The sequence below is a fragment of the Podarcis liolepis genome (genome assembly GCF_965112155.1).
Source record: "Podarcis liolepis genome assembly, chromosome: 2".
Classification (NCBI taxonomy): domain Eukaryota; kingdom Metazoa; phylum Chordata; class Lepidosauria; order Squamata; family Lacertidae; genus Podarcis; species Podarcis liolepis.
In genome coordinates, this window is record NC_139555.1 from 78,033,786 (window position 1) to 78,046,305 (window position 12,520).

The 12,520-nt window shown below is 40.5% G+C and overlaps 1 protein-coding gene across 1 annotated transcript in view; it reads left to right on the forward strand.

The window, feature by feature from the left end:
• The window catches only part of SYN2 (synapsin II), a 146,512-nt gene that overhangs the window by 56,751 nt on the left and 77,241 nt on the right, over positions 1–12,520 (forward strand). Inside the window, exons 2-3 of the mRNA XM_083488996.1 lie at positions 8,040–8,097; positions 9,937–10,028. Coding sequence (XP_083345122.1) covers positions 8,040–8,097; positions 9,937–10,028 — 150 coding nt within the window. The remainder of the gene's footprint in view (positions 1–8,039; positions 8,098–9,936; positions 10,029–12,520) is intronic.

The window sequence follows — 12,520 nt, forward strand, 5'->3', positions numbered from 1 at the left end:
GCCTGGTAGGAGTTTTTTTCCAATTGGTGAATTGGCACCGGCCTCTTGGTTTTTTTCGACTACCTCGTAGCAGTCGTCACAACTTTCTTGGTATTTGGCGGTTAGGCATTGGAATGTGTTGTTGGTGTATGGAAGGGCAAGGTGTGGCCATCACCTACCCCTTCACTTATGGGTATTCCGTTAAAGGAATCCGGCAGTCGTGGATCCTGTCCGATGCTCTATGTGGCGGGGGGCCATGGCACAACCCCCGGTGACATCAGGGGAGAGCTTATAGTTGTATTTGCATCAACAGGCTCCCCCTACTGGTGGTTAACCCCTCGTCAGACTCACCCCTCTCTGAGTGGGTGGAGTCAATTTTGGTGTTGTCCAATGCCTAAGCCAATACCTTCTCACATGCTGTAATAAAGTTGTGGCCTTTTCTAGCCCATTAACCTAATATACTGTGTCCACGTGTCTTTATTACTCCCAAGCGGGGGACGGGTCCTCGAAACACAACCATGGTTATGAGTAGACTTGCATAGGATTGCACTTGTGAAGCTGTGCTGGAATCTTTAACAATAGTTTGGGTTTCTTGAACTCTAGTGAACATTACATTGCTAAATGATTATTACTGTCCACCATAAATTGATTCTTTCACCAGTAGCATCAGAATATTTTGGAATCCACTTTTTTCTACACAAGAGGGCAGCAGAAATGGGTAGCCAGGTGCTTCTAATTTGGGTGTTTTTTTAAAAAAAAATGCCACAGAGAACAATTTTGAAGACAGTAGTGAAATACCGAGAGCTGAGAAGAGCATAGTGTGCCTTTAAAAAAAAAAAAGGTTACAATGTGAAACACAGGCTAAGTATCAATTTTTAAAAGTTAGAATCTATACTAAAAGTTTTAGTGCATTGCACAAAATCTTGAACATCCTGCAGGAGGCAATAAGAAATTTGAAATGTATGCACTTCTTGAAAATACTTAACATGTGATCCATGTCATTCAATATACTGAGCTGGTAAATATGAATTACTTCCAGTTATGGTACTTAGAAAACTCAGAAATATTATGGTAACAGAATGATGACATGTTCTCATAGATAATTTGATTTGTGTTAATTCCATGGAAGTCCCACTGAAATGATGTGGGCATTGGAGCTGTGCTTTGTCAATTGCCATTTAAAAAAAGAAATATTTGTTTATAGCGTTTGTATCCTGTATTTTCTCTTACAAGAGAGACCCAACAAATCTGTCTAGGGTCAGCAGCCAGTAGCTACTAATCATTTCAATTGGTTGGGTGCTACAACCCACTAGCTTATTGTAAATGATCCTCTAGATCTCTTTAGAATCAGCTTTGCCACTTGGTTTAATTTATTTTCAAGAATCAGTCTGACAAGCACTTAGATCTGGTTCATTAACAAGGCAATGCTTTGTGGTTCTGGCTAGCTGCCAATATTCAAAGAGAAATAGCAATAAATTAATCCTATTCCATAAAAGTACAATATAATGCCTTAACATGTATAACTTTACTGTGCCTGAAGACTTTGTTATGCTGCGTCCCCCAAATTATTTATTGCTGACATAGATTTACATTAATTGTGGTGGCGTGTTTTTTGTTTTGTTTGTTTTTTTAAATTAGCCATTAAGTGATATCATTGCAGCAGTAGTATTCACAAGGCCAGATGTGTTGGAAAATAGCAGTAGATGCAGTTAAATATGTACATTCCTGTTGAGAAAATCTTTTGATTCCACCAAGGCTACCTCTGCCTTTTCTCCACCCACAAATATGAACACTACTTAAATGAGCTGCTAGTATGAGTTTCAACTCTGCTTAGTTTATACCAAGGAATAAGTAATGTTAATGAGTTTATATCTGGCATCTGGACAAACCTTTCTTGGGACTTTTAGGTACATCTGAATGTAGCAGTAACCTGATCTCAGACTTTAACTGTGTAACATACTGCATCTGTGCGATAGAAGAATTGTTCTACGCCTCGTTTAGGGAAAGTGTAACTATAAACAGTGTGCAGTATTAATGTGCTGGTAGTAATTGAGAAGAACAGATTTGAGACATTAGCAGGAAAGAAGCAATGCTATGATCTAACACACTTAAGCCTCATTTATTTCAACAAGGTTATTAAGTACATGCTTAAATATATCCCAATGAAATAGTATTTTAAAGTGACTAACTAGAACGTACCCTATGTTACGTTGCAAAAATAGCACTTTCTTCAGTGAACTAAAATATCCTTGGGCAAAATATTGTGACATGCACTATCCCGTATAGCAAAAAACAAGTGGCTCAGAGTCAGAAAAAGTACCATTTGTACTTTTACAAATTATAGGTTATAATTCCAAAATAGTTTCTGCAGCCAGACTCATCTAAAAGAGGCACTAAATTGATCCTCTTTCTGCTTTGCATTCGCTAGCAAATAAAGGTATTTTGAAGTGAAATACACCCTGAACTGGGTGTGGAGAGTGCAGCTGAATGGGACATAGCTGTGGGCGGCCTGAGGAAGTACCATCCACCTTGGCCCTGCCCATAAAAAGCATGTCTAGAGTGAGAGGCAAATGTGATGTCCCCTGTTCCCAGGAGCTCTTCTCTTTGTGAGACTTATGTGGGTGAGCTGAGAGTTTGTTTGGACCCTGAGTGAGAACTCAGAGGCTAAGAGGAAGGTGTGCCTGAAGGAAAATGAATTGATATTGATTTTTGTATATTAGTACCTTTATATTAAGGGATGCGGGTGGCGCTGTGGGTTAAACCACAAAGCTTAGGACTTGCCGATCAGAAGGTCGGTGGTTCGAATCCCCACGACGGGGTGAGCTCCCATTGTTCAGTCCCAGCTCCTGCCAACCTAGCAGTTTGAAAGCACACCAAAGTGCAAGTGGATAAATAGGTACCACTCTGGCGGGAAGGTAAATTGCGTTTCCGTGCGCTGCTCTGGTTCGCCAGAAGTGGCTTAGTCATGCTGGCCACATGACCCGGAAGCTGTATGCCGGCTCCCTCGGCCAATAAAGCGAGATGAGCGCCGCAACCCCAGAGTCGGCCGCAACTGGACCTAATGGTCAGGGGTCCCTTTACCTTTACCTTTATATTAATAGTACATTTTTATTTGTAACTGTGTGCTTTTGTAATATTTTGTTTTTCAGTTTTCTGTACACCACTTAGATATATTTTTAATATATTAAGTAGTATATAAATAAAATAAAAATCAAATAATGTTGATGCTGCTGCTGTTAGGTCCTCCTATATATTTTTGACAACTGTAAAAATGCAGCCCTGTGCTCTTCTACTCAGCAGTAAGTCCTGTTTAGTTAAGTGGAATTTACTCCCAGGTAAAGTGAGTGCAGGATTCCAGGATGACAGAGCAATCCTATAAACTACTTTAACTCCAACCAAGGGATGGAGATACATCACTTCTATGCTGGTGAAACAACTACCATGCCCTTGACCTACATTCTCAGAAGTAGTCTAGAATTATTATCAAGTAAGCAACCAGCTTTAATCTAAAAGACACAAGCTCACTCTTTTCAGTCTCCTCCATCAATCCAAGGTTTGGGGCAAACTAAAGCATTTACTCTTAGTGGAAAGATTCACCCGTTCCAATATCATGTTTGCATGTGTATTCCTTCATTTCAGCAGGTATCTTGCTAACTGGTCACAGAGGTACGCTACAGTTAAATGAGGCAGAAAGGAAGGGCCTGGGTGCAGGTGGCAAAGGCAACAGAAAGGTTTGGGCAAATGTGGTAGTTGCCACACACTCATCTGGAGCCCATTTCCATGACCACATTTCTGCATGTGTCCCCTCAGCAATTGGGGGAAGCATTTCTGTAGTTCAAAATAGGTGCTGAAAGTAATCTGAAAATGTGGGGGTAGGTTGAAGTTTACTACCCTGTGAAAGAATGACTGACTTTCAAGTCAGAATGAGGAAATATTGGTTAAGGAAACAGACAAAATAATGTGGTGTTACCCTGAGGTTTTACTGTGGGGTTCCATGATGAATCAAACCACAAAGCTGAATCATTTGGAAGACTAGCCTCAATGTTCTCAGTGGTGACATGTCTTCCCTTAAGCGAGCTGTTTTTATACTGTGCAACTAATTCGCCTTGACTGAACACTTCACTACCGGGCCTCTTAAAACAATTGTGTTTCCTGGTAGAGAATTGATGACAAAAGGTGTTTCCAGTAGCTACAGAAAGAGTACTAGGATGGTCCTGCTTTGCAAACTGAAAAGAAAAACCTGGGGGGTGGGGGAGAATAAAAAAGAAAAAACTGAAAAGAATAGCAGAATGTGCCATATTTATTTACATTCAAAAATGGATAACATTCCACATTTTATAAATATTCACCTTTAATTGTTCAGAAGTGACATCTAGAATGGTTTACTTAAGTTTATAATTAGGAAAATAGTTCAGCATAGCAACTCCACTTTTTTATATATATATCAGAGATGGGGAATCTGTGGTCCTCCAGATATTGTTGTATTCCCAACTCCCATCAACTCGAGTCAGCAGGAATGATGGGAATTTTAGTCCAGCAACACCTGAGGGACCACAGATTCCTCAAACCTGCTCTGTGTAATAAATCCTTTGATACTATAACTACTTTTACCTATAAACTTTGCCTTTTCCTTAGTTAGTTACACTTCCTCACATTTTTGTACCTCCTCAGTCAGCAGTGACTTAAAAATAGCCACCATCACCACCACCACTAAATGTGTATACTGCTTGATTGTAAAAACTTCATAGAATTGTGGAGTTGGAAGGAACCCCAAGGGTCATCTAGTCCAACCCACCTCTCGTGAGAGTCAGTTCCATTGTCAAAACAGCTCTCACTGTCAGAAAGTTTTTCCTGAGTTCTGTTGAAATTTTCTTTCTTGTAACTTGAATCCATTGGTTCAGGTCTTAGCCTCTGGAGCAGGAGAAAACAAGCTTGCTCCTTCTTCCATGGGACAGCCGTTCAAGACAAGACAGAAGTACTGTTTTGGGGGGACAGGAGGCAGGCAGGTGTGGAGGACTCTCTGGTCCGGAATGGGGTAACTGTGCCCCTGAAGGACCAGGTGTACAGCCTGGGAGTCATTTTGGACTCGCAGCTGTCCATGGAGGCGCAGGTCAATTCTGTGTCCAGGGCAGCTGTTTACCAGCTTCATCTGGTACGCAGGCTGAGACCCTATCTGTTCGCGGACTGCCTCGCCAGAGTGGTGCATGCTTTGGTTATATCTCGCTTGGACTACTGCAATGCGCTCTATGTGGGGCTACCTTTGAAGGTGACCTGGAAACTACAACTAATCCAGAATGCGGCTTCTAGACTGGTGACTGGGAGCGGCCTCCGAGACCACATAACACCGGTCTTGAAAGACCTACATTAGCTCCCAGTACGTTTCTGAGCACAATTGTTGGTGCTGATCTTTAAAGCCCTAAATGGCCTCGGTCTAGTATATCTGAAGGAGCATCTCCACCTCCATCATTCTACCTGGACACTGAGGTCCAGCGCTGAGGGCCTTCTGGCGGTTCCCTCACTGGGAGAAGTGAATTTACAGGGAACTAGGCAGAGGGCCTTCTTGGTAGTGGCACCCGTCCTGTGGAATGCCCTCTCACCAGGTGTCAAAGAGAACAACTACCAGACTTTTAGAAGACATCTGAAGGCAGCCCTGTTTAGGGAAGCTTTTAATGTGTGATGGATTACTGTATTTTAATATTTTGTTGGAAACCGCCCAGAGTTGAGCAGGGTATAAATAAATTATTATTATGATTATGATTATGATTATGATTATCCAGATATTTGAAGATGACTATCATATCTCCTTTCAGTCTCCCCTTTTCCAGGCTAAATATACCCAGTTCCCTCAACGATTCCTCTTAAGGCTTGGTTTCCAGACCCTTTTTTATCTTGGTTGCCCTCCTCTGCACACGTTCCAGCTTGTCAATGTCCTTCTTAAACTGTGGTGCCCAGAACTGGACATAGTACTTCAGGTGTGGTACTATTATTTCCCTTGGATGAGACACTATATTTCTGTTGATACAGCCTAGATTAGCTTTTTTTGCTGCTGTATCACACTGTTGACCCACTTTAATCTTGTGGTCTACTAAGACCCCTGGATCCTTTTCACATGTACCACTGGCAATCCAGTTGTCCCCATCTGTCTTCTGTGTAAAAATCATGAAGTTCTATATGAATTTTTGTCTCTGATCCATATTTGTGCACCATTTATGCTGGAAACCTCCAGATCCATGGTTTTTATGGTTTAGTCAGCGGAGTAAGATTTGTGATATGTGATATGATGGTTTGGAGTGGGGGACCAGTGGAAAAAATGTGCAATTTCAAGAGCATCTGGTTTACTGGATCTGATGTGTATGAGAGCACCCTTCTTTTCATCTTCTGATGAAGGGGGCACTGAGTATGCTGAGGCCACAATAACTTTGCAGCATTGAAGTAAGTCCTCAGGAGTACCATGTTGATCAAGAGCACAATGCTGGTGACCTGCGAAACGTATTTTATATTTTTAAAAGACATAATGATGCCTGTCCTGCTTTCTAACTTGCATGTAGTGTGGTGAGATGGATATTGTGGAGAAGGTATATTGTGAAGAAAGTGTATGACATGACTCTCTGCATCTCTTAGTCCAGTGGAGGCTTACGCTATTGACTTGTGTATGCTCACCCTCCTGCTGAAGCAAGAACATTTGAAAGCCTTATCATGCAAATAAAAGTAGCACTACCAGAACATCTACTATTCCTCTCTCACATGTATCAGTTCACAAGCAATGTTTGATTTGGGAAGTTGAAATTTTCCCAAGGATTTTAAATTCAAAATCATGTTGCATTTACTCAATGACAAGCCGATGCTGAAATTTCCTTCTTTGTCAGCGTCAAAGAAAACTGTATACCTTGATCTCCAAATTGCAGACCTAGGCCAGAGCCTTCCTTTCTAAAATGCATGCACAAATTATTTATAGATATTAATGTACATTGCATTCTGGTAGGAAAGTGAATTCTACATAGAGAGAGAAAAGGCATTCTTTGTTTTTATTTCCAATAAACATAAAACTATATTTACTTGCATCAGGAGCACTTTGTTTTGTTAACCTTTCTCAAGCTGGCAAGCAGCTGCTCTCTTTTAAAAGTGCGTGGCTTGGCCACTGCTGATTTACCTTGCATAGTAGCTGTAAACTAAGCAGGGGATCACAGTCATTACCAAACGAGTTTTTATAGGAGCTTCCAAATGTTTAATATTCCCTTTTTTCAGGAATGGATGTAATTTAGACATTACATGACCCTATTTCAATATTGCTGCAAATCTCCCAAGTTAGTATGCTGGGAATAATTAAGGCTTGTTGATGTTTTTTCTAAGCACTGAAGGCGCCACTTAACTTTGGAATTGGCCCAAGTTCTCAGTAAAGGAACACTTCAAAAGTTAGCCAGAGTTCAGTCCTCTGAATCAGCAAATCCAAGAATATGCCTTATAAAGTTATGCTGGAGGGAGGAGAAAACATATTTAAAAAATAAAACATTCAGAAAGGTTTTAATGCTTTTCTACATCTACTTTTAATGCTTATGTGGAATTAAATCACTGGATGTATTCGTGGTCTCGTTTTGTTTAACATTTTGTTAGACTCCAGATGGCATAATTTAGTGTTCGGTATTGGTGTTTATTTTCAAAACTGAAGTCATTTGTTGAAACATGAATCATGCCAGAGATCAGTTGTTTAATAATTGCCTCATCGAGCGGATGTTTACAAAGAAAAGGTGAATCTGAGGGGGAGTGCTTCACCCTAATTGGAATACAGTCCATATGCCAATATATAAAGTAGATTCTAATTGTTTTTAAGTGTCAATCTTTCACTGTGTGCATATATGAAATATACACCAAATTTTATTTTTTAAACATCAGCTATAAACATAATCTTTCCAATAAGGTAAGTTTAAATGAGATGTTAAAATCCATCCAATAACTTTAATAATGTTAAATGTGTATTGCCCAGCTTGCCGAAGGGTAATGCCTTAACTCTACTCATACCATTATATTTACACCAGATTTATTGTAGTTATTTTCTTTTTCAGGGCCAAATCTTTTCGTGGGAAAAAGGTCCATGGGGAATATGACATTAAAGTTGAACAGGTATCAATTTAAGAATTTCATTTCATTTTTACATACATTATTTTTTCCATATTTCTGTTTGTTATTATTTATTTATTTATTTATATATCTATTTATCTATTTACATGATTTGTATACCATCCTTAGCATGATCACAGGGTGGTTAACAAAATCAAATAAGAATTTTTAAAAATCCATAAAACGCACAATCCTTAAAATATACAACTCAGTTCATAACCGTTCATTGGATAGCAATTGACTAATAGCAACAGCAGCAACTAATCCATTCATATGCTCAGGTCTCTCCTTCAAACACCTGCTGAAAAAGGCGCTTCTAACCAGCTGCCTAAACTGCAAAGTGTTGAGGCTGGACATCTCAGTAGGGAATTCCACATGTGAAGAGCCTCCACTAAAAAGGCCCTTTTCTGGGCCACCACACCATGTACATCATTCTGCGATGGGACCACCAAGAGGGCCTCATCTACCAATCTTAGAGCATGAGCAGGCTAACATGGAAGAAGTTGGAAGTTGGGCTTGCGGAGGTTTGACCGTTAAGGGCTTTAAATGTCAAAGCAAGCACATTGAGTTGGGCCCAGTAAACAAGTGGCAATCATTTTCACTGTTTTAATATGGGAGTAATATGCTCACAGCCTGCTGCTCCCACCACCATACTTGCTGCAGCTTTTTGCACTAGCTGCAGTTGCTGCCTTCAGGGACAGCTGCCCATAAAGTGCATAACAGTAGTCCAGTTTGGAGGTTGCCAGACCATAAATAACTGTGGCCAGGTTATACCTATCTAGATGGGGCCGTAGTATGCTTACCGAGCCAGGGGTAGATGCTCCTAGGCACCAAGGTCACCTGCCTGCCCTCAAGTGACAATGATGGTTCCCAAATTATGCACCTGCTCCTCCAAAGGGAGAGCAAGAAATTCTACTAACTCCCAAACACAGCTCCTGCCCACCCATGGCGCTTACGTCTTGTCTGGATTCAGCTTCAGTTTTGACCCCTAGTCAGCCCATTGCTACCTCCACTCTGCCTCTCTTGGTACCAATTGAACAGAGAACAGAGCTTCCGGCAAAACATCTGATGATTGCTCCCAGTGGTTTCCTAAATAACAACTTGTGTCATGTATTGTTAAAATACAGTACTCGGTTTGTTGAAGAAAGAGCACATGAATATCACTCAGAAATCTGTCAGGACTATAGTGAAATTACACATATACTTTTATATAAAACCAGTATAAATGCAGGCTACAGAAACTCTGCACAGCTGGTAGATCCACGACTTTCTTCTGAAGTTGTACAGTGACTAGTATCAGCCTGAAAGTTAGTTCTTATAGCAACATATTATGAAAGGTGCTCAAGAGGAGCCAACACTGATCTCCTATTAATCCAGAATTGGTTTTCCCCCAAGTGCACGATAACCATTTCACCTCATTTTTAAACGACACATTTGTACTTGATATGTGGTAAAAATTCTTCTTATCGTTTGGCAAAATAACAGGATACCCTGGAGACAGAATGATTTGATCAACTGTATTGATTTAAAGATAGTGTTTTTTTCTGGACACATACTGTTTCTGGCTTTCACCTGAAAAATATTTCCAGGAGTGGGATAGGATTCTAAACAGGATTGCTAACTCGTGCCTTAAGAAAAGAACTCTTGTAGCAACGTCTAGCAACTTCTTCTGGCACACTCCTCAATGAAGGGAGAAGTTTCACATGTCCAAAGTCTTCCTTCGTTCAGATGACAGAGATAGGAGCATTAACCCTAAGTAGAGTAACAGCTTAATTAAATACGCGAAGAAGAATTTAATCTGACACTATTGGTTATGGAGGTTCTTTTTTTCTTTTCTTACAGGCACAGTTTTCAGAGGTCAATTTGATAGCTCATGCTGATGGCAATTATGCTGTTGACATGCAGGCATTCCGAAATGGCACTAAAGTTGTTAGGTAAGTTGATTTCCCCCCCTCCTCATAAAAACTGAAATTAACTTAAAGCAGTCAAAAACTACCATATTGCTAAAACCAACAATGTTCTTTGGAATTATTAAATTAGATCAGCATTTAGCCAGAGGCGAAACTAGGCTTTATTCCACCTTGGTCAAATGACCCTGTTTGCCCTCACCCACCCACATGCATTTGCTTACACACACACATAGGCTGGCAGCCTCAATAGCACCCCTCTGGAGGCATCACCTGGGGCAGGCAATCAATCAATAAAGCAAGCAAGCAAGCCCCCCCCCCCCCCCCGGTAGCTATGACTGATTTAGCAAACTCTGTTTTTATCACTTTGTAACTTGTAAAGCAAAAGAACAACTCTTAATAGCAATGAGACATAGCAATGAAATTAGCTTTGGACAAATTTATTTTTCAAATGATAAAAATATTTTCTGAAACTGTTTATTCCTTTGGTTAGGGTATTTGACTCATGTTGCTTGTTTCTTTAAAGGTGATTTAGTATTTGTGGAAGCTTACCTCCAATACTATTCAAAACCTCCTGTCTTTGCAGAACTGATGATTCATTATAATTAAAAAAAATTCCTTCCTGTAGCACCTTAGAGACCAACTAAGTTTGTTATTGGTATGAGCTTTCGTGTGCCTGCACACTTCTTCAGATACACTGAAACAGAAGTCACCGGACCCTTATATATACTACGGCACACCAGCACGGCTACCTACCTGTAACTGCCATTATAATAAAGTCATCTACTATACTGTACTAAGAAAGGTTTATTAGGTGCTGCCCCTGTTCCTTTGAAATAAATAGGAGAGGGAAGGAACCCCACAAATAACAAATGGTGCTGTGATGCACCAGTGATTAATACATACAAAGGGCTCATTGCAGGGAGTTGGACTAGAAGACTCTCGGGAACCCTTCCAACCCTACAGTTTTATGATTCTATGATTCGCTGCTCCTGGAGGGATCCCCATACCAGAATCTTACTCTTCCCGTTATTCTTCCCTTTCCCGCTTGGAGCATACATATCATGATGCCAAGGTATTATTGGAAGGCAGTTAGTTCAGCTGGTTAGAGCGTGGTGCTGATAATGCCAAGGTTGTGGGTTCAGTTCCCATGTGGGCCAGCTGCATATTCCTGCATTGCAGGGAGATGGTCCTCAGCTCTACAATTCTATGACATGTGAACAACGCTCTGAATAGTGCTTTCATTTCTGCTGCAATGGGACATGGGGAAGCGAGGGCTCTGGCATGACCTGTGTGAATCTTTCCTTGCACCAGGGTTATTTATGCCTGCAATACAGCTAGACCAAGCCCATAGTAATTCAAAAGGCTAGCAAATATTTCTGCTGATTAAATGTTATATTAAATTACCAAACTGTGCATGAGCTGCAGATATAATCAGGGAGGAACAATGTATTGGTTTATAAAGATATTGCAGAACATATCTAAAAAATGATGGGTGAAAAAGGTTTTATTTTTATTTATTTATTTAAAAAGCTTATTTGAAATTCAGTTGCACTCCCAAGGATTTCTGCTTCAGAATTGATTCATATGCACTTCTGTGGTATAGCTGATGCTTCCATGTGATTGGGATCCCATACCATAATTGCAATGTCTGAAATTAGGAAACAAATAGTGGTCATAGGGCATGCGGTTAACTGCCATTTTCAGGCCTTGCCTTTTTCTAGGGGGCAGCAGTAGTGCAGTATTTATGGCAGCTGCCCAACTCACCTGGTTTCTCATTCCAGATGTAACTACTCTGATGTGAATTTTTTGAGATCTAGGAAATAGAATAACATGAATAACAAGATGAGGGATCAGAGCCATAAGTTTCTTCCTGCACACTGAGAAGTCTAATTGGGAAGCCCATTGCAAAGGACTGAAATGAAAGCAAGGCATGTCTCTCAATATCACAAATGTTAGAGAATCACTCTATATCATAATTCACTGATTCTCAGCTCACTTGTGCTGGGATCAGTAACCTGGCAGGAATGTGTGCTGACCTAATAAGAGGGAAAATGACTATATTGCTTGTAAGAGGAGAAAGGGCTCAGTAGCACTCAGATGCTCCAAAAAGCTACCATAATAGGGTATCTTTTAAAATTTTAAAAGATGATGCTGTCAAGGTGCTTCACTCAATATGCCAGCAAATTTGGAAAACTCAGCAGTGGCCAGAGAATTGGAGAAGTTCAGTCAACATCCCAATCCCAAAGAAGGGCAGTGCCAAAGAATGCTCTAACTACCTCACAATAGCACTCATTTCACATGCTAGCAAGGTTATGCTTAAAATTCTACAAAGCAGGCTTAAGCAGTATGTGGACCGAGAACTCCCAGAAGTGCAAGCTGGATTTCGAAGGGGCAGAGGAACCAGAGACCAAATTGCAAACTTGCGCTGGATTATGGAGAAAGCTAGAGAGTTCCAGAAAGACATCTACTTCTGCTTCATAGACTATGCAAAAGCCTTTGACTGTGTCGACCACAGC